The following is a 21,835-nucleotide window of genomic DNA, read 5'->3' on the forward strand; positions in this document are numbered from 1 at the left end:
GTTTCCACAAACATAAATTTGATAGTTTCATTACACACAACCATTGTGCTAAATGGTAATTAGGCATTAATGTTAAATACCTTATATAAATTATTGTAAGTAACACTATAAGTAAAGCAAATAGAGGGTCAACCAGAGAGAAAAGGAGAGAGCTGGCAGAACAGGAAGTTGTGGGATTTACTTAAAGATCTTTGGATCTGTAGCTAGTGGTTATGTGCCTGGACTTTGGAATCAGATGATCCAGGTTAGAATCTCTGTGGCTCCACTTTCCAGCTGTATGAAGTTTGGTCAAATCAGTTATTTACTACCTTTCAGTTTTCTGATCTGTAAAAGGGAGATGATGCTAGCTGTCTTAGAGGGTTGGTATCAGAATTCGATATATTCATTCTTTTATTTAGCTCGGTTGTTTATTGAGAGCCTACTGTGTACTAGTACTGTTCTGGGTGCTGGGAATGTAGCAATGATCAACATTCTGGTAGGGTCAGGGTAGGTTAGGGAGACTGATAATGACACGAAGTAAATTAAACATACACTACGTCAGATGTTGTTAAGAACTAGGAAGAAAATGAATCAGAAGGGACATGAGTTGGGTGGTATTTCATTTTGATTTTATCATACAGATGAACTTGGCAGAACCTGGACCTTCCTTGCCTCCCTTTTTTTTTTTTTAATTTTAATTGTTATGGCTTTATTTTTTTAGAGCTGTTTGTGTTTTAGAGCAGTTTAGGGTTCACTCTGGAATTGGGGGAAGATACAGAGATTTCCCACATACCTCCTGCCCTCACACATGCATAATCTACCTCATTATCAGCATCCCCCACCAGAGCGGTACATGTATTACAATTGGTGAACCTACACTGATACGTCATTATCCAAAGCCCATAGTTTATATTACGGTTCACTCTGGTTCACTCTTGGTGTTGTACATTTTGTGTGTTTGGACAAATGTGAGTGACCTGTATCCATCATTATTGTATCATATCGAGGAGTTAGTTTCACTGTCCTAAAACCCCTCATGTTCTACCTATTCATCTCTCCTTGCACCTAACGTCTGGCAATTGCTGATATTTTTATTGATTCCATAGTTTTGCCTTTTCTAGAATGTCATATAATTGGAGTTATATAGAACGTAGCCTTTTCTGATTGGCTCCTTTTACTTAGTAATGTGCATTTCCTCCATGTCTTATATGGCTTGACCGCTTACTTTTTTTTTTTTTAGGACTGAGTAATATTCCTTTGGATGTATCAGTTTATCCATTCACCTACTGAAGGACATCTTGGTTACTTCCAAGTTTTGGCAAATATGGATAAAGCTGCTGTAAACATTTGTTTGCAGGTTTTAGTGTGGACATAAGTTTGCAACTCCTTTGGGTAAATACCAAGGAGCATGATTGTTAGAGCATATGGTGAGAGTTTGTTTAGCTTTCTAAGAAACGGCCATGCTGTCTTCTAAAGTAGCTGTCGCATTTGCATTCCTGTGAACGATGATTGAGAGTTCGTGTTGCTCCACATTTTTGCCAGCATTTAGTGTTGTCAGTGTTCTGGATTGGGGCCATTCTAGTGTGTTGCCTCTCCTTTTTTTCAGGGATTTTTTTCTCCCCTTTGTCTCAGTAGCTCTCTCTCATGGTTTTATTGTAGACTATATCATTGCCAATGATTGTAACTGCTCTATAATCTCAGTTTCAAGCAGTCTACTTTCTGACCACCCTCCTCTCTTTCTTTCACCTCCTCCTCTACCTTTTGTTTATTGGCTTATTACAGATTATTGTTGTTGTTTTACCAAACTTAGCTGAAGTTCTGCCTCTGATGAGAGGGGCCTGGATAGACAGGGGCCTGCATTTTTAAAACTTGAGGGACTGTGTAGAGAATAGGCCTGTATTGAGGGCTTGAGCCCCAAATGTGAGTATCTAGACTGTAGGAGGACATTTGGGCTCCTGGAGAATAAAGGAAAACAGAAGAACAGGTTGCAGAAAATGAAGGGAAAATAAATGTTTCCTCTACAGCCTTGCCTTTCCCTGAATTTGCCCCCTTCCCCCTCCATAGGTACTCTGGTCACATCTTTGAGAGCCAGGTTCAGAGTTGTGTTTGTGTAGTTTCCTGGTGCCTGGTCCAGAAACCTTGGGACTATGTGGAAGGGATAACTTTGAAGAACTTTTGTAATGTATATTAATACTGTGAATTTTTCCTCTATATTACAGATAACAGTGGAACCATGGATCTATTTGGAGGTGCAGATGATATATCTTCAGGAAGTGATGGTGAAGATAAACCACCTACTCCAGGACAGCCTGTTGTAAGTAAAATTGCCAAGGTGAACTGTGCCCTTATTGAAGGCTAAGTAAATGTTTCAGAGATTAAGGATCTCTTTTTTTTTTTTTTTTTTTTTTAATTTTTTTTTTTTTTTTTTTTTCAACGTTTATTTATTTTTGGGACAGAGAGAGACAGAGCGTGAACGGGGGAGGGGCAGAGAGAGAGGGAGACACAGAATCTGAAACAGGCTCCAGGCTCCGAGCCGTCAGCCCAGAGCCCGACGCGGGGCTCGAACTCACGGACCGCGAGATCGTGACCTGGCTGAAGTCGGACGCTTAACCGACTGCGCCACCCAGGCGCCCCTAAGGATCTCTTTTATGCCGAGAAGAGGAAGTTGCTAACTCTTTTGCAATATAAAAGTACAATGAACAGATGACTTTCTTAGTTATGTAGGGAACACATGTTTATAAAGGGGAGTAGGAGTAACCACCCTGGTACATTCATCCGCGGGAATGCCATTCAGCAATGAAAAGGTTGAAGTATTGATACACACAAGAACTTGGATGAAAGTCCAGGGTATGCAGTGTGAGAAAAAGCCAATCCCAAAAAGTTACGCACTCTATGATTCCACTTACACAGTATTCTTGAAATGACAAACTTACAGAAATGGAGAAGAGCTTAGTGGTTGCCTGAGATTTAGAAGGGATGAGGGTAAGGACAAAGTGGATGTAGCTATAAAAAGGTGATATGAATCTTTGTAATGATGGAAATGTTCTGTATTGATTATATCAAGGTCAATCTCCTGGTTGCCATATAGTTTTTACAAAGTGTTACCACGGGGAAACTGGATATAAACAAAAAGTAAGTAAGTGCCTGGCATGAGGTTGGTGCCATGCTATAAGAGAGGAGACTGCAGCGATCTGTGACTGGAAAAACTGATTTAAATGTCTTTCTTGTTCATGCCAAGAAGTGTGTACTGTTGATAATCTTCTCTCATTTTAATTGAAAGAGTGACTCCTGTTGGTGAATATGTGGAAGACAGATTTATCACAAAAGAGATTTTTTTTTTTTTTTTTAAGACATCTTTTCTTACATTGATGCTTCCGAACTGATCTTGTTTCCCTTGCAGTTTTTGGTGGGGGCTGAATGGGTAGGGATGGGGACTGAGGGCTGTTTTAGCTCCAGAGTCCCAATACCCTTCTTGTCTACCTAAGTCATTAAAGTGTGGAAGTTGAGCTAGACTAGACCATTTCTAAGGTTCTATCAAGCTCTAAAATTCTGTTTCTTTTACTAGGATGAAAATGGATTGCCTCAGGATCAACAGGAGGAGGAGCCAATTCCTGAGACCAGAATAGAAGTAGAAATACCCAAAGTAAACACTGATTTAGGAAATGACTTGTATTTTGTTAAACTGCCCAACTTTCTCAGTGTAGAGCCCAGGTAAGGGGATCAGTTAAAAGCGTTTCTTAAAAAAAAAAAAAGAAAGAAAAAGAAAGAAAGAAAGAAAGAAAGAAAGAAAGAAAGAAAGAAAGAAAGAAAGAAAGAAAAAAGGCGTTTCTAGATGTTGGATAGAAATATGTGGAATGTTGATATTTTTCTGATTTTACATTAGTTGGCTAATCACAAAATGGAATATTGATCATGTGTCTCTGAAAAAATAAGCATATCTTGTGATAGAAAAAGTATGGACTGATGTTAAAGGAGACTTGTAATGTTTGTAATTGTTTTTAGCAGTTGATACGTTCTTATGAGTTAATAGAAATTGCAAGCCTTTGGGTGTTTTTTAACTAGTGCAGCCCTGAAAAAGCTGAAATTGGGAGTGGTGGAATGTGCTAGAGATACTAAATGTGTCCACTTTAGCTACCATTGTGGATGTAGAAAAACTAATGGTTTGGGACAGTTAAACAGTGTTGATGGATATTATTCACTAAGTAACATATAAGCTTGGTTCATTTTTTTTCCCTAGTAAAATGATGTAGAAAGCTAGAGCAGGTATGCCCTGTTCTTTGGAAGACATATAAAAGTAAAGAATATTTTGAATATTTAGCCTTGCTTTTCAAGCAGTATGTATTAGCACCAAATTTCAAGAAGGGGCAGTAATTTGAATACTTCCTTGAAATTGAACATGAAGATATTTATTTGACCATTATGATTTTTCATTATATTATGATTTTTAGTATAATGGAGTATGTTAATAGAGATGTTATTAGATAGCTGTAATGTTCCTTATAAAATATAATTAATGACTTTATTTTAAAAACAATTTGTAGACCTTTTGATCCTCAGTATTACGAAGATGAATTTGAAGATGAGGAAATGCTAGACGAAGAAGGTCGAACCAGGTTAAAATTAAAGGTACTTTTCCATGTTTTACTCATTTAGTTTTTCCTTTTCTAAAGTAAAACCTGGGGATATTCACTTGAGACTTGAGCTTTTCAGAATAATTTATGTTTTTCTTTTCATAAATAAATTGTCTTTTCAGAATATTTTTAGGAAGGAAATATATAGCTTTTTCTCTGTAAAGGTGGCACTTTTCCATCATTGTTTTCACTCTTGTATGTTTTTGATGCTTAAATTAATTAGCTTCTTCCTTCAAAGTAAGTAGCATTGTGGTTTGGTGGTTAGAATGACTACCTCCATGTGTACTGTGGATTAAGTTCTAGCAACTCCCTACAGGAGGATGTCCCTCAGGCTCTTTAATCTATGGATAAATAAATCATATACAAAAAGAATTTATTACTAATACCTTCCGGTTACTCTTGTTGACTATTAGAGATTTTTATTATGCTACATTCCTATTAATGTTTCTCTTTGATATACTTTGTCTCTCCACAGAGGGCCTCTAATCTTTAATCAAGGAGGGTGTAGTTTAAGCAGATCCTTTAAAGTTGAGTTGTACCAAAGAATTAGAAGCAGTTGAGCTTACAGTACTGTCACTGGAGCTATCCTTTTTTAATTCATAAATCCAAAAGATTGCCTATGTAAATACCTCATTTTTCAGTGGATATTGCATATGCTGTTTGAATGGTAAGTGGCAGTCTGGCATTCTTAGAATTCAGGGGCTGAATTTTTATAATAATTCCATCTCTTCAAGTGTGATAAATCTACAAGCATCTAAAGAACCTTATACAAGTTATTTCTATCCAAAATGCATGGACTTCCAGAGCTTTTCAGTGAGATTTCACCAGTCCTTTTTTTTTTTTTTTTTTTTTTTAATTCCTTCCTCTTAATGGAAATATAAATCAAGTGAGAAAATGGAAATAGACACCAATAACTTGCTCCGGGTCACATAATTAATAGGTATAGTTTTTAGACTGTTATTTATTTACTTACTTTGCTGTTCTTTTTCTTGCCTCTTCCCTTCCCCCATTAGCTCATGTGTTAATATTTTTCCTTTGAGATTGTGTATCTATTGATACAAGGTTAGGACTATGAATTTTTTATGCTTGTTTTAGTGCCTCTAACATTATTTTACCACTTTTCATTATTTCTCATCATTTATATAAATTAATGTGGTAGTTTGTTATTAACTCGTTATTGATTTTTTGCATTTCCCCTTCTATTAGGGTACAGCAAATACCAATATGTCTATTTTCAGGCCATAGAGTGTCAGACTCCAGTATAGGCATCAAAGATTGTAAATGAGTATTTTACTCTAAAACTTTGAGGCTTAGAGTACAAAAGGTTGGTGTGTAACTATTTTTTAATGGCGCGTGATGGAAAATAATCCTGGATGCTTTCTTTTTTGCTACATTATTTTTTCAAATATTTATTCAAATTTCAGTTAGTTAACATATAGTGCAATATTGGTTTTAGGAGTAGAATTCAGTGATTCATCATTTACAAATAACACCCAGTGCTCATCACAAGTGCCCTCCATCACCCATCTAGCTCATCCGTCACCCCCCTCCCACCATCAACCCTCAGTTTGTTCACTGTCTTATTTATTTATTTAAATTCTCTTTAAATCTGGGGCGCCTGGGTGGCTCAGTCGGTTCAGCGTCCGACTTCGGCTCAGGTCATGATCTCACGGTTTGTGAGTTCAAGCCCCGCGTCAGGCTCTGTGCTGACGGCTCAGAGCCTGGAACCTGTTTCAGATTCTGTGTCTCCCTCTCTCTCTGACCCTCCCCCGTTCATGCTCTGTCTCTCTCTGTCTCAAAAATAAATAAGCGTTAAAAAAATAAAAAAGTAAAATAAAAAATAAATTCTCTTTAAATCCAATTTAGTATATAGTATAATAATTTCAGGAATAGAATATAGTGATTGATCATTACATATAATACCCGGTACTCATATCAACAAGTGCCAAGTGCCCTCGTTAATGCCCATCACCCATTTAGCCTGTCCCCCCACCCAGTACTCCTCCAGCAACCCTTAGTTCTATTTAAGAGTCTCTTATAGTTCACCTCCCTCCCTCTTTTTATCTTATTTTTCCTTCCCTTCCCCTGTGTTCATCTGTTTTGTTTCTTAAATTCCACATATGAGTGAAAGCATATCATATTTGGGGCACCTGGGTGGATTAGTCAGTTAAGCAGCGGACTTCAGTTCAGGTCATGATCTTGCGGTTTGTGGGTTCAAACCCCACATTGGGCTCTGTGCTGACAGCTCAGAGTCTGGAGCCTGCTTCAGATTCTGTGTCTCCCTCTGTCTCTGCCCCTCCCTCTCTCGTGCTCTGTCTCTCTCTCTCCCTCTCTCTCTCAAAAAAAAAAAAAAAAATAGGGTAAGACTTATATCTAAGTATTAAAAGAAATCATATGATATTTATCTCTCTCTTATTCCACTTAGCATAATGCACTCTAGTTTCATCCATGTTGCAAATGGGAAGATTTCATTCTTTTTGATTGCCAAGTAATATTCCATTTGTGTGTGTGTGTGTGTGTGTGTGTGTGTGTGTGTGTGCGCGCGTGCGCGCGCGCGCGTGTGTACACCACATCTCCTGTATCCATTCATCAGTCTATGGCCATTTGGGCTCTTTCCATAATTTGGTTGTTGTTCATTGTGCTGCTGTAAACATTGGGGTGTATGTGCCCCTTCAAATCAGCATTTTTTTTATCCTTTGGATAAATCCTTAGTAGTGCAATTGCTGGGTCGTAAAGTAGTTCTATTTTAAATTTTTTGAGGATCCTCATACTGTTTTCCAGAGTGGCTGCACCAGTTTGCATTCCCACCAACAGTGCAAAAGTGTTCCCCTTTCTCTGCATCCTTGCCAACCTTTGTTGTTTCCTGAGTTGTTAATTTTTCCCATTCTGACAGGTATGAGGTGGTACCTCATTGTGGTTTTGATTTGTATTTCCCTCATGATGAGTGATGTTGAGCATTTTTTCATGTGTCGGTTGGCCGTCTGGCTGTGATCTTTGGAGAAGTGTCTATTCATGTCTTTTGCCCATTTCTTCCCTGGATTAATTTGTTTTTTGGGTGTTGAGTTTGACAAGTTCTTTATAGATTTTGAATACTAAACCTTTATCTGATATGTGATTTGCAAATATCTTCTCCCATTCTGTCGGTTACCTTTTAGTTTTGGTGATTATTTTGTTCTCTTTTTAAAAGTCTCTTACCTATTTTGACTGCTGTTGAAATAAAGAGGTCATGAAACCCAGGAAAAAAAAAAAAGAATCTTTTGTGGTTTTTTCCCTCTCTCTCTTTCCTCTTTCCTCTTTTTTATTAAATTTCACATGTCAGAGAAATATGGTATTTGTCTTTGTCTAACTGACTTCACTTAGCATAATACGCTCTAACTTCATCCACATCATTGCAAGTGGCAGTATTTCATTCTTTTTCATGGCTGAGTATATTCCATTGTAGATATATATATATATATACATATATATATATACACACACACATACACACACACACACCACATCTTTATTCATCAGTTGATGGACATTTAGACTCTTTCCATAGTTTCGCTATTGTTGATAATGCTGCTATAAAGATCAGATAATGCTGCTAAAAAGATCAGGATGCATGTATCCCTTTGACTCTGTAATTTTGTATCTTTTGGGTAAATACCTAGTAGGGCAAATTGCTGGGTCATAGCGTACTTCTATTGTTAACTTAAAAAAAATTTTTTTTTCTGTTTATTTTTGAGAGATAGAGCATGTGTGAGTAGGGGATGGGCAGAGAGAGGGAGACAGAGGATCCAAAGTGGGCTCCATGCTGACAGCAGAAAGCCCAGGAAGGGGCTTGAACTCAGGAACTGCGAGATCATGACCTGAGCCAAAGTCAGATGCCCCTATTTTTAATTTTTTGAGGAGCCTCCATACTGTTCTCCAGAGTGGCAATACCAGTTTGAATTCCTACCAACAGTGCAAAAGGGTTCCCTGTTCTCCACATCCTCGACAACACCTGTTGTTTCTCGTGTTGTTAATTTTAGCCATTCTTACAGGTGTGAGGTGGTATCTCATTGTGGTTTTGATTTGTATTTCCCTCATGATGAGTGATGTTGAACATCTTTTCGTGTGTCTGTTAGCCATCTGGATGTCGTTTTTGGAAAAATGTGTATTCATGTCTTCTGACCATTTCTTCACTGGGTTATTTGTTTCTTGGGTGTTTGATAAGTTCTTTATAGATTTTGGATACTAACCCTTTATTTGATACATCATTTGCAAATATCTTCTCCCATTCCATGGGTGCTTTTTTAGTTTTGTTGACTGCCTCCTTTGCTGTGCAGAAGCTTTTTATCTTGATGAAGTTCCAATAGTTCATTTTTGCTTTTGTTTCCCTTGCCTCCAGTGACTGTCTATTAATAAGAAGTTGCTATAGCTGAGATCAAAGAGGTTGTTGCCTTTGTTCTCCTCTAGGATTTCTATGGTTTCCTGTCTCACATTTAGGTGTTTCATTCATTTTGAATTTATTTTTGTGCATGGTATAAGAAAGTTGGACCCTTTGTTTCTTGAGTGATGTTCTGGAGACTAGCCTGAACATTTTTAAAGAGTTGGTTGGTGGTGTAATTCTTCAAAGAACAGGAATTGGGGTGGGGTGTCTGACTGGCTTACTCGGAAGAGTGTGCGACTCTTGATTTTGGGGTTGTGGCTTTGAGCCCTGTGTTGGGTATAGAGATTACTAAAAAAAAATAACCTTAAAATAAAGAGTAAGGAACCAGGTATGGTTTATATATTTCTATGAGGTCATCCATCTTTAAAGGTATTTTACTGTGTTTTTCATCCTGATAGGGTGGGACCTAGCAGTGTATTCTATCATAGCTTCATTCTAATTTGAATCACCTTCTATAATAGAAAACATTTTTCACAATGGCTTCTCAGTTAATAATGGCCCATATATGTGTGTATGTTTTTTTCTTTGAGAGGGAGGGTAGGAATAGGGATAGATTGTTTTGTTTTTATGTCTTTATTAAGGAAATTTTTAAACACATTACAAATATAATGAGAACTGTATAATGAACTCTGATGTAACCATCACTCGGTGGTTGGACAATTTTGTTTCATCTGTATTCCTTACCCCACCTTACCCAGACTTTTAAACAATCTCAGATATGTCATTGTATTTCATTCATGAATATTGAGTTCTTTCATCAGCCCGCTTCGTAGTTGTTTTAAGTTTCTTTATTTATTTTTTAATGTTTATTTATTTTTGAAGGAGAGAGAGAGCATGAGTCGGGGAGGGGCAGAGAGAGAGGGAAACACAATTCGAAGCAGGATCCGGGCTCTGGGCTATCCCATAGAGCCCGATGCAGGGCTCGAACTCACAAGCTGCAAGATCGTAACCTGAGCCGAAGTCAGACGCCCAACTGATTGAGCCACCCAGGCGCCCCAGGTTTATTTTTTTAGTAATCTCTACACCAACCTGGGGCTCGAACTCATGGCCCCAAGATCAAGGGTCACTTGCTCTTCCGATTGAGCCGGCCAGGCACCCCCATAGTTGTTTATATAGAGAAGAATAAAAAGGAAAGTGGAAAAACTGGAAGGGAACCATTAGGACCGTGTTGCAAAGACAGTCACAGCTAACAATGGACATCCAGAAAGTCTAAGTGGGAATGGGAGCAGCTGCTTTTCAGGTTGATGGTGAGGGAATAGGTATAGGGAAGCATGGGCTTAGATCAGTTTTCAAAATACTGACTTCTTTTTGTTGCCATCTTGATTCATATTCTCTTTTATCTTTGTGAGTATGTGTTTTTAAATTTTTTCGCTCTCATTTCAGTGGCTTTCCAGGATGCAGCAGTGATAAACTACATGCATTTAATGTGCTGTGATTTCCTGGTAGTCCCATTGAGTTTAATTTCAATAGCAGTGGTTTTCATTTTAAGAAGCTCTTGAATATTTTCCACATCTGCCTGCCATTTCCCCTACATGCAATTAAGATAACGTTAGACTCTAAACCTGCTCAAAAACTAGGGTTTTAATCTTTCCAGGGTGCTGCTTTTTCCTTACCCATATTTAGGGAGCTTCTCTATTTCCCTAGGTTTTTGGTCCCATATTTATTTGGTTTTTTAGCTGTGTGAAAGAACCTGCTTTATAGAGGGAGCTTCAGGTCTAAATTGCTACCTTCCGTGGCCTCAAGTTTTATCTCTTGTCTCGATAGCTCTTATTGTATCTTAACACATCCAGGGTCATGACAGACTTAGCATTAGCTCAAATGCTCTGGCATTCAGTCCCCTTTGTGATTCCAGCTCTAGGAGTTGAGAAATTCACCTAAGCTAATTGTTTTTCCTGTTGATAATGTATCCAGCATCTCTAGGTGATTAAAACAAAAGGGTTTCAATGTTGTCTGTTTTTCTGTCACTATGTGTGTATGCTTATTCTACAATTCTATGTCTCTTGAGGAGAAAGGAAGCAGAAAGTACAGTACTCTAAGGCACTTGTGTTTTAAAACAGGTAGAAAATACTATAAGATGGAGGACACGCCGGGATGAGGAAGGAAATGAAATTAAAGAAAGCAATGCTCGGATAGTCAAGTGGTCAGATGGAAGGTGAGTCCGAAACACCTAGAATGTGACTAGGAGGGATCAAACTTTAGAATAAAACTTTATTTTTTGGATATCTTGTATTAAAGAATTTCCATTGCTAAGCCTTGGCATTGCACAGAAATCCTGAGAGAAATAAATAGGTAGTTGAAGGTCGAGGGGGCTGGTGAAACACATTAAAAGTAGGCCAAAGATGTGATCGTCCTTGCTGGCTATAGTATGGTTATTTGGAAATGTTAGACCAGCTCCCCTCCCCATTGCATGCTGCTCAGAATAAGATGATGTGTCAGAAAAGCTGCCTTCCACTGGGAAAGTAGTAGAGGCTGAGTAAATGTCATAGTATGTTTTCCTTCGGAACGTACTTCGTTGGTAAACATGAAAACAACATGTTTTGCTTCTTTGTAGGTTGTTTTTCACATCATCCTGGCTTCTTTACTCTTTCCTTCTGAAAGTAGCAGTTGTATCACATTTTAAGTAAAATAAAATCGTAGAATGAAAGCTTTATGACTTTAATATATAAAGTGTTTCTTCTTTTCAGCATGTCTCTGCATTTAGGCAATGAAGTGTTTGATGTTTACAAAGCTCCACTGCAGGGAGATCACAACCATCTTTTTATAAGACAAGGTACTGGTCTACAGGGACAAGCTGTTTTTAAAACCAAACTCACATTCAGGTAACTATTATCAACTACAATATTTATTATGGTAAAAGCAGTGAATATAGATATTGTCCAAATTACTTGACTCCTGATTGAATATAACCTTCTGTATAGTTCACCAAAGACCAAGGTCTGGGTCTCAACTCTGAAGATTCAAACGCTATTTTGTCAGGTACACTAAAAGTTGCTCTTTCACAGGGAACCAAGTCATGCTAATCGAACTTACAGGAGACTGTTATGTAATTCAGAATGTTAATTTATTCCAGTGGTTACTATAGCTTCCGGGGGTCTAGGATACTTGCTGGTCAGTGTCTTTTTTTTTTTTCCCCCAATAAAATTGATCTGGAAGACTAACTGATAACTGGAGGTTGGTAGTGTGCATGTGGTCAGAGGAAAGGCAACGAATTGGGCGTGAAGGCTGGGGTCCTCCTGTTCTTTAGGCTGCTGTGTCCAGACCACTCTGGGGGTGTGTCCCCCATGCAGCCCAGAGTACTCAGGTCAGCTGGTGAGAGCATTCCCCTTCTTTAGACTGTGTAGACACTACAGTGAAATATTTGCATTTTTCTTTTCTCGATTCTAAGCAGATCATCCTCCTTGGGTAATGTTTATCTTTAGAGAGGACACAATAATCTTGATTGTGACTTAGCTTTTTGAAAACTGCAATGGTTAAAAGTCTAGGCTTCAGAATCAGACCTATATTTCAGTTCCATTTCCGCATATGCAACCTTGTGCAATTTTTCTCAACTTCTCTGCCTCAATTTCCTAATACATAAAATCATTATTTTCATAGAGTAGCTGTGACAGTGAAATCATATAACTTGTAAAACACAAAACACTGTGCTCAGCAAATCTCCTTGAGTTTTTGTATTTACGGATTCTGGAGGGTGATAATGCTGTGTCAAGCCTTTTTTACTCCAGCTTTTGTTTCTTACTTTCTTTTGAGATAAGAATGTTTCAGTGAGCCACAGAATGGAGAAATTTTGGAATCCTCTCACCTGGCGTGTGCAGTTTAGTGTCCCTGCCTATTTTTCCCTAGAGGATAAGAATGGTCTCTGGTCTGTTGTTTTTGTGATGTTGATGTGACTGGCTCACAGATGTATTTGGTAAACAGGCATTTTTGTTCATTTCTTGCAGACCTCACTCTACAGACAGCGCCACACATAGGAAGATGACCCTGTCACTTGCGGATAGATGTTCAAAGACACAGAAGATTAGAATCTTACCAATGGCTGGTCGTGATCCTGAGTGCCAGCGCACTGAAATGATTAAGGTACTTTTTTGCTAAGCTCTATCCTGGGATTTTGGGTACAGGCATACCTCAGAGAGATTGCGGGTTTGTTTCCAGACCTCTGCAATAAAGCAAATCAAATCGTTTTTTTTGTTTCCCAGTGCATGTAAAAATTATGTTTACATCATATTGTAGTCTATTTAAAAACAATTTTTTAATGTTATTTATTTTTGAGAGAGAGACAAAGACAGAGCATGAGCAGGGGAGGGGCAGAGATAGAGGGAGACACAGAATCCAAAGCAGGCTCTAGGCTCTGAGCTGACAGCACAGAGCCTGATGCGGGGCTTGAACTCACGAACTGTGAGATCGTGACCTGAGCTAAAGTCGGATGCTTAACTGAGTCACCCAGTCGCCCTCCCGCCCTTTTTAAAATCTTTTTATATCATACTGTAGTCTATTAAATGTGCAATAGCATTATACCTACAAAAATATGTAGATAACTTAAACATATTTTTTGCTAAAATATGCAAACCATCATCTAAACTTTTTAGCAAGTCATAACCACTCATAGATCACCATAACAAATATAATAATGAAAAAGTTTGAAATATTGCAAGAATTACCAAAATGTGACACAGAAACACAAGGTGAGCAAATAAATGCCGTAAGAAAAATTATGCCTATAGACTTGCTCAGCACAGGGTTGCCGTAAACCTTCAAAGTGCAATAAAATGAGGTATAGCTATATATTAAGAGTAGTATTTCCCAAAACTTTGTTTCCCATCTCTTCTTTGAGTACCTTTTTTTTCTTTCCAGCTGACATGAACAGGAAGCTGGATCAATTTCCTAAGCATTTGGCAAACAAGAGTGATGTGGTGATGGTCATAAAACAGACACAAGGGTTTGGGTTTTCTCTGACCAGGTCCTCAGGGTTTAGTAACAAACTGATCACTGAAAGGATCTGAGCTTTTGCATATAATTTCAAAGATTATTTAGTGAATCGATGTCAAAAGTTAGTGGAAATGCCAGAGATGTAGTCTAAAATAGAATAATAATAGACCAGAAGTTTAAGTGGGAATATGCCTTAAGGAGAATCAAGCAGAGTAGCTGGTGGTTTTTAAGGTCCGTTTATAATGTTCTACCTACTAGGTTTTCAAATCCAATTAGCTACAAAGTCAGTTCTGGGGCATTGTTTGTAAATGATGGGAGTATAATGCTTGTATCAACCCTTGTGGCCTTTTGTGCAGCACTTGCTTTAAGAAGCTGAATGCAGCAGTATAGTTTCATGCTTTCTCCTCTCTATCTTCTCTGATATCTGCTAATCTCTCCCATTGCCCTTCCTGCTTTGTGTGGTTTTGTTCCTTGGTGCACCAGGGCACAGTGAGGCTTAAGACACTCTGGTTGCCTCAGGGCCTTTCTTACCGATCTCATTATCAGACTCCTGTCAGACTCTGCTGATGATCTGGCCCTGGGCCCCTTATATTTTGTTCAAGGAGGCAGGTTAACTAAACCAGATTAATAGCAGTGCCTAACCTAATGGGGTGTAGGTACACTGGCTTTGGGGCCTGACTTCTTGCTCCACTACCCCACTTTTTCTGCTCAAGCCAACGCAGCTGGAGGAACCTTCAGACTCCAGTCTCAGCATGATTGGAAGAGCCCTCTGGATTACCTTACAAGATCCCCCCTAACCATCTTCCACTTCCCCAGTTTCCATGAAAATGCACAAGGAATGAACTGGTTGGTTCTTAGTCCCTGTTATACTGAATACAATAGTGCAACCTTAATGAAAAATTTGCTGCATAGAATGTTTACCAACGTATAGTTGTATGCAGTAATATAGAGCAATTAAATTAGAAATTCAAAGAAATGCCATAATCTCTCATATTGTGTCTCTGTCTTGTGAACACCAGTGTGTGGATCGCCAGGCAGAGAAGGGTGTGAAGCGTGTGAAAGTTCTACTTTGGGGCTCAGGGACCCTCCCCTGCCAGCACCTCCCCATCCTGTCATCAGGAGCGACGGGGAGCTCTCTGGGGTGAGGGGCCCTGACAGGAATATCTGAGCACCGTTGTAGTTTGATGGAGCCTGAGCAAGTTGGGTTGTCTGTCTCAGGGATTAACAGAAACGGCCTCCCTCAGGCGTCCACTGGGCAAGGATGAGGTTCTTCAGGCTGGTTGCTGCTCTCCAGACTCTGACTGACGGGCAGCACAAGGGGACGCTGCAGCTCCCAGGGCCGTGCCTGTGCCAGTTCTGATCGGCCGCTGGTGCGAGAGAGCCCTCAGCCTCTTCACCCTGTGTTACCTTCACGCCTTAGAACTAAAGGGAGTGATCGCTGTGTGGTAACAGGTGTAGAATGGAGACAACTAGGTGTTATCCTGGGCTGGGCATTCACATATTCTTTAGAGTAAAAGTAGTTTCAGGTGGGCAGTAAACTAGTTCATTTTTCAAAGTTCACTATTTTATTTGCTTCTTTACAGAAAGAAGAAGAACGTTTGAGGGCTTCTATTCGTAGGGAGTCTCAGCAGCGCCGAATGAGAGAGAAGCAGCACCAGCGGGGACTGAGTGCTAGTTACCTAGAACCTGATCGCTATGACGAGGAGGAGGAAGGCGAGGAGTCCATCAGCTTGGCTGCCATTAAAAACCGATATAAAGGGGGCATTCGAGGTGAGTGTACAGAAGTTAAATTTCATAATTTCAGGGTTCAGGAACTTATCTTTGCATTTGGCCTACTCTGAATGCCCAGTCACTGGACATTTCATCTTTAAGGAATCCGTGGAATGAGTGATACATTTCAAGAGTTACTGAACTAGACATTGCAGAATTCTTCCAGGTGAACCTGAAAGGGTGGGAACTGCTGCCTTGTTCTTACTGAAGGAACAGAAACTTTGAGAGGTCGAGTAACTTGCCCAAAGATGCATAGTTAGTAAGTGGACGGTTCTTAAACCAGGCTCATCTGACTTCTGAGGCATCTGTCTCAGTCCCAGTACTGCATCCAGGGATTTCCCCACAGCCCGCGGCAAGGCAAGCTGCTGGAAAGCAGACTGAACCTGAGGTAGAAGACTTGGCCTGGGTTCCCGACCTGAGCCGGCTCTAGTCTCGCTTCTGCCACTCTTATGTTGGATTGATGACTTCTCAAAAGTTACAATACCTACCTTCTATTAACCTCATTAGGAAAAAGCCAACCTATTAATAATAGTATTTACAATAGGAGGTTTTGAGAATTGAATGATGTAATACATACACAGTACTTTGCCTAGCACCTGGCATATTCAAGTACTAAAGAAATGAAACCTAAAACCATTGTTGTTATTCTTACTAGTCGTCAGCTTTAGGCAAATGACTTCATATCTCTGAATATCGTGTTCCCTTTCTGTAAAATGAGACTCTAATCCCCCCTAGGTTAGCCTGAGAGAGCTTTGGGAACCACTGTACAATGTGGGTGACCATGCATCCTAGTTTTGTCCTTATTGAGTGACAAATTTTAAGAGCACTAAAATTTCCTCTCTGTCATCCTATAAAACACCTTTTTCCTTTCCTTGCAGTGACTGCATTTGTTCTGGTGAGCTATTTCATCCTCCTTTGCCTACCTATTAATTATTTTGGGACTACAGTACAGAGGCAATTTTTTTGTTAGTGCTAATTTCCCACAAAAAAGATTAGTTATAGAAATAAACCACATAAATACTAAATAAAAACAAAAAAATTGAGGATGCTTTCGGTTCACCAGAGATTGAAAACCAACCTGACAAGTTCATTAGCATTCAGTTCAGTTCCAGGGTAGGCTCTGGGTTCTCAGACAAGGGGGTTGGTCTAAAGTCAGCTGCTCTTGATTCCATCCTGAGGTTCACCTGGGCTGGGGCATTAGCGCAGACTGTTACTCCTCTCCATCTCCCTTTGAAATGGCCATCTGGCAACAAATGGTCTTCTCAGGACCGGGACTCCATCCCTTGATTTGATTTTCAAAGCTTATTTTGGAATTTAGTTATCTCCCAGGAAAGAATGACTCAGGCGTCCATAGGTTATTCTGGAAGAATAATAGTGTTTGTGTCCTTAGTGACCTTGCACACAGCTTTTTTAATATTTAATAGTGGTCAGATGAGCCATTCTTGTATTATGAGAGGACAAGTGCTTCATTTCAACATATTAAATCTTACATTTATTTTTAAATCCAAAAAATTTTAATGATTTGTTTCTTGCAAAAATATACAGAAGGAATGAAAGATATTCATCAGAAGAACTCAGAAATGAACAAATCACTGTCTGAAAATCACTCACAAATCATTCCTTTGCTTTCAGAGGAACGAGCCAGAATCTATTCATCAGACAGTGATGAGGGATCAGAAGAAGACAAGGCTCAAAGGTTACTCAAAGCAAAAAAACTGACCAGTGATGAGGTAAAACCAAATTTGTTCAATTGTAGGGCGTTACCCTGTATGCTTGAGTCCACTACTGGAATGAAGAAGAACTCACAGCCCAGAAACACAGACAGATGTGTCTGTACACTTCACTGAGAAATAAATGTAGTGACAGGACCAGGAGTGACCCAGAGGGTCTGAGCCCTGTGATCAGGTGCGTGTTGGAAGGTTGCTCAGAGAGGAAGACCCCTTGCTGATGTTGAAGAAAGTGTTAGCTTGTGGGGCACATCAGCCAGGCGGGCATTCTAGGTGGATGAAAAGGCCTGTGAGAAAGTGTGCGGGGCCCTGAGATGGCAAGGCTTGACTAGAAACTAGATATCATTCAGTGTGGGTAGATCAGAAGGTTTATTTATCTCTTCTTTCTTTTGTCTATTTTCAATACATTTTTAAAAATTTTAATTTTTTAATTTACATCCAAGTTAGTTAGCATATAGTGCAACAATGATTTCAGGAGTAGATTCCTTAATTCCTCTTACCCATTTAGCCCATCCCCCCTCCCACAACCCCTCCAGTAACCCTCTGTTTGTTCTCCATATATGAGTCTCATGTTTTGTCCCTTCCCTGTTTTTATATTATTTTTCCTTCCCTTCCCTTATGTTCATCTGTTTTGTATCTTAAAGTCCTCATATGAGTGAAGTCATATGATATTTGTTTTTCTCTAATTTCACTTAGCATAATGCCTTCTAGTTCCATCCATGTAGCTGCAGATAGCAAGATTTCATTCTTCGTGATTGCCGAGTAATACTCCATTGTATATATATATACCACATCTTCTTTATCCATTCATCCATCGATGGGCATTTGGGCTCTTTCCATACTTTGGCTATTGTTGATATTTCCATACTTTGGCTGCTATAAACATGGGGGTGCATGTGTCCCTTCGAAACAGCACATCTGTATCCCTTGGATAAATACCTAGTAGTGCAGTTGTTGGGTCATAAAGTAGTTCTATTTTTAATTTTTTGAGGAAACTCCATACTGTTTTCCAGAGTGGCCGCAACCAGCTTGCATTCCCACCAGCAGTGCAAAAGAGATGCTCTTTCTCTGCATCCTCGCCAACATCTGTTGTTGCCTGAGTTGTTAATGTTAGCCATTCAGACAGGTGTGAGGTGGTATCTCATTGTGGTTTTGGTGTGTATTTCCCTGATGATGAGTGATGTTGAGCATTTTTTCATGTGTTGGTTGGCCATCTGGCTATCATCTTTGGAGAAGTGTCTATTCATGTCTTTTGCCCATTTCTTCACTGGACTATTTGTGCTTTGGGTGTTGAGTTTGACAAGTTCTTTATCAATTTTGGATATTAACCCTTTATCTGATATGTCGTTTGCGAATATCTTCTCCCATTCTGTCGGTTACCTTTTTGTTTTGCTGAGTGTTTCCTTTGCTGTGCAGAAGCTTTTTATTTTGATGAGGTCTCAATAGTTCACTTTTGCTTTTGTTTCTCTTGTGTCTGAAGACGTGTTGAATAAGAAGTTGCTGTGGCCAAGGTCAAAGAGGTTTTTGCCTGCTTTCTTCTCAAGGATTTTGATGGCTTCCTGTCCTATATTTAGGTCTTTCACCCATTTTGAGCTTACTTTTGTGTATGGTGTAAGAAAGTAGTTTAGGTAGGGGCACCTGGGTGGCTCAGTCAGTTGAGCATCCAATTTCGGCTCAGGTCATGATCTCACGGCCTGTGAGTTGAAGCCCCACATCGGGCTCTGTGCTGACAGCTCGGAGCCTAGAGCCTGCTTCAGATTCTGTGTCTCCCTCTCTGTCCCTCCCCCGCTCATGCTCTGTCTCTCTCTCTCTGTCAAAAATAAATAAATATTTTTAAAAATTAAAAAAAAAAAAAAAAGAAAGTGGTTTAGGTTTATTTTTCTGCATGTCGCTGTCCAGTTTTCTCAGCACCACACGCTGAAGAGACTGTCTTTATTCCATTGGGTATTCTCTTTTGCTTTGTCAAAGATTAGTTGGCTATACATTTTTTTTAATTAATGGAAACAGTTCTTATGGCAGGAAAACCTCTTTTCTTTTTCTTTAGATGAAGTACTATTTGAATAGTATTGAATAGTTCAATAAATTAAATTTCTATTGAAATAATAATTATTCCAAAGTAATTTTAAAATATCTTAATTCATACTTTTAACAGTAACCTTTTCAAATTGTAAGAGTACAGGTGCTGAAAATTTTAAGTCTTTTTTTGAGATATAAGTGACATGTAACATTAGTTTTAGGTATTGCACAATACAGTGATTCAATCAGTACACGTATGTATTGCAAAATGTTCACTACAGTAAGTTTAGTTAACATTTATTACCACACATAGTTAACAAATTTTTGTTATTGTGATGAGAACTTTTAAGGTCTGTGCTTTTAGCAACTCTCAAATATATAATACTGCGTTGTTAAGTAGAGTCACCATGCTGTACATTCCATCCCCAGGACTTCTTTTAGCTGAGCCTTTTTAGATCTTTATCATTGGTGTTTTTGAATTGCACTGAGGTATCTATTTGGTTTTTACTTTTTCTTTTTCCTTTTTTTTTTTTTAAAGTGTATTTATTTTGAGAGAGAAAGAGAAGGGCAGAGGCAGAGAGAGAGAATCCCAAGCAGGCTCTGTTGACAGCATGGACCCAACTGCTGGTTCAATTTCACTAACTGTGAGATCATGACCTGAGCCAAAATCGAGAGTCGGATGCTGAATTGACTGGACCACCCAGTGGCCCCTCCTTTTATTTTTCTGATTGGGATTTGTTTTGAATGTGAATTCGTCATCAGTACTGAAAATTTCTCAGTCATCAATTCTTCTGTACTTTTCTTGCTGTCCTTTCTTTCTGAAGCCCTGATTAAATGCATTGTTTAAATTAAATTAAATGCATTTAAATTAAATTAAATGCATGTTACTCCTGTGTCCTCCACAACCCTCAAACCATCTTTCATGTTTCCCGTGTCTTCGTCTCTGCACTCTGGGGCATCTCTTCAGAGCTGCCTTCTAGTTCACTACATCTCAAGTTGTTAATCTCTGTCACTCAGGTTTTAATTTAGTTGTTTTAGTTTTCATCTGTAGAAGTTTAGTGTCTTTCTCAAATTGACTGTTGTAAAAACTCCTTCCCCAACTTGTATTTCCAATTTCTCCTTTTTATGTCTTAAAATGTTTTAAAGCTGTATATAGTCTTTTATGTCTGATAATTCCAGTGTCTGAAATCTTTTGTGTGTAATTTTATTGCCTATTTTCTGGCTCTATTTCTTGATGACTGACTTCTCTCATGTATTCTGTGATTAAATGATTGATTTACTTAGCTCAGCTCGATGGGAATTTTGAGGCCTAGATTGATGGGTTCCTACAAAGATGATTTAGATTTGCCTCTCCCAGGTGCATTGAGTATCAGCTACCTGGGATCACTTTAACCTATACTCTTGGAACTAGGTCTTTTTAGATTACCTGAAAGTATGAATTCTGACTTCATGTTATGAATTTTCTTAGAATCAGTTAATTAATTTTTCCTTTTATTTTTTAATAATGACAGATATTATGTGATGGGATCATTCTGTGAAAGCAGCTTTCTCATACTACTTGGGTCTAGGTTATTTTTTTTCCTCCAAAATCCTGTTCATTCTTCAAAGAATTCAGTTACAAATAACCTTATGAAAATTGAGAATGCCAGGTTTTTCTTTTATTTTTTTATATTATTACTTTTTTAATGTTTGTTTATTCTTGAGAGACAGCACAAGGTGGGGGAGGGGCAGAGAGAGAGGGAGACACAGAATCCGAAGCAGGCTCCAGACTCCTAGCTGTCAGCACATAGCCTGAAGCAGGGCTCGAACTCATGAGCCGTGAGATCATGACCTGAGCCGAAGTTGGATGCTTAACTGACTGAGCTACCCAGGCACCTCTAGATACAGGATCTTAATGATGCTTTTCCAGTGTGTTGCATTGTTGGCAAATGGGAATCCTCATCTAAGCAGATGCTGTTTTATTTCCTGGCAAGCAGAAACTGAATGAAAATTGAGAATTGCCATGGAACTTCTGTTTATTTCTAGTATTGTCAGAAATGAGATTATTAAATGTGATCCATGAAATAGCCTTCTTTTAGGCTGGGAAAACCTGTAACTGCCTGACTTAAAAATGCCTCTTGTGAATGCCTCCTGGCTGTCTGTTACAGGAACTGCCCTCTACCTTCCTTGTCCACATACTCTCTGTTAGGTGTCTTCCTATATCCCTCCCTTCCCCTTTTGTGACAACAAATTATTTCCTCTGCCTGGACCTCCCATCCCCTGGCCACTTTGTCCTCACTACCCCAGCTCAAGTTCTGGCTGTGGATTACAGTCAGGGAGAGGAGTAAGGCTCACACGTGCTCTAGGTCCCTCTCCCTGTTTGCGCACCAAAC

General features: G+C 39.1%; 1 protein-coding gene across 5 annotated transcripts in view; it reads left to right on the plus strand.

Moving 5' to 3' along the window:
- The window catches only part of LEO1 (LEO1 homolog, Paf1/RNA polymerase II complex component), a 75,730-nt gene that overhangs the window by 49,883 nt on the left and 4,012 nt on the right, over window positions 1-21,835 (plus strand). For all 5 annotated transcript variants that reach the window (XM_045449730.1, XM_045449731.1, XM_045449729.1 and 2 more), the window contains 8 exons: window positions 2,199-2,293; window positions 3,545-3,690; window positions 4,521-4,605; window positions 11,085-11,179; window positions 11,712-11,846; window positions 12,966-13,101; window positions 15,534-15,720; window positions 17,353-17,450. In XM_045449730.1, the coding sequence (XP_045305686.1) occupies window positions 2,199-2,293; window positions 3,545-3,690; window positions 4,521-4,605; window positions 11,085-11,179; window positions 11,712-11,846; window positions 12,966-13,101; window positions 15,534-15,720; window positions 17,353-17,450 (977 nt within the window). The remainder of the gene's footprint in view (window positions 1-2,198; window positions 2,294-3,544; window positions 3,691-4,520; window positions 4,606-11,084; window positions 11,180-11,711; window positions 11,847-12,965; window positions 13,102-15,533; window positions 15,721-17,352; window positions 17,451-21,835) is intronic.

This window comes from Leopardus geoffroyi, chromosome B3 (genome assembly GCF_018350155.1).
Source record: "Leopardus geoffroyi isolate Oge1 chromosome B3, O.geoffroyi_Oge1_pat1.0, whole genome shotgun sequence".
NCBI lineage: Eukaryota > Metazoa > Chordata > Mammalia > Carnivora > Felidae > Leopardus > Leopardus geoffroyi.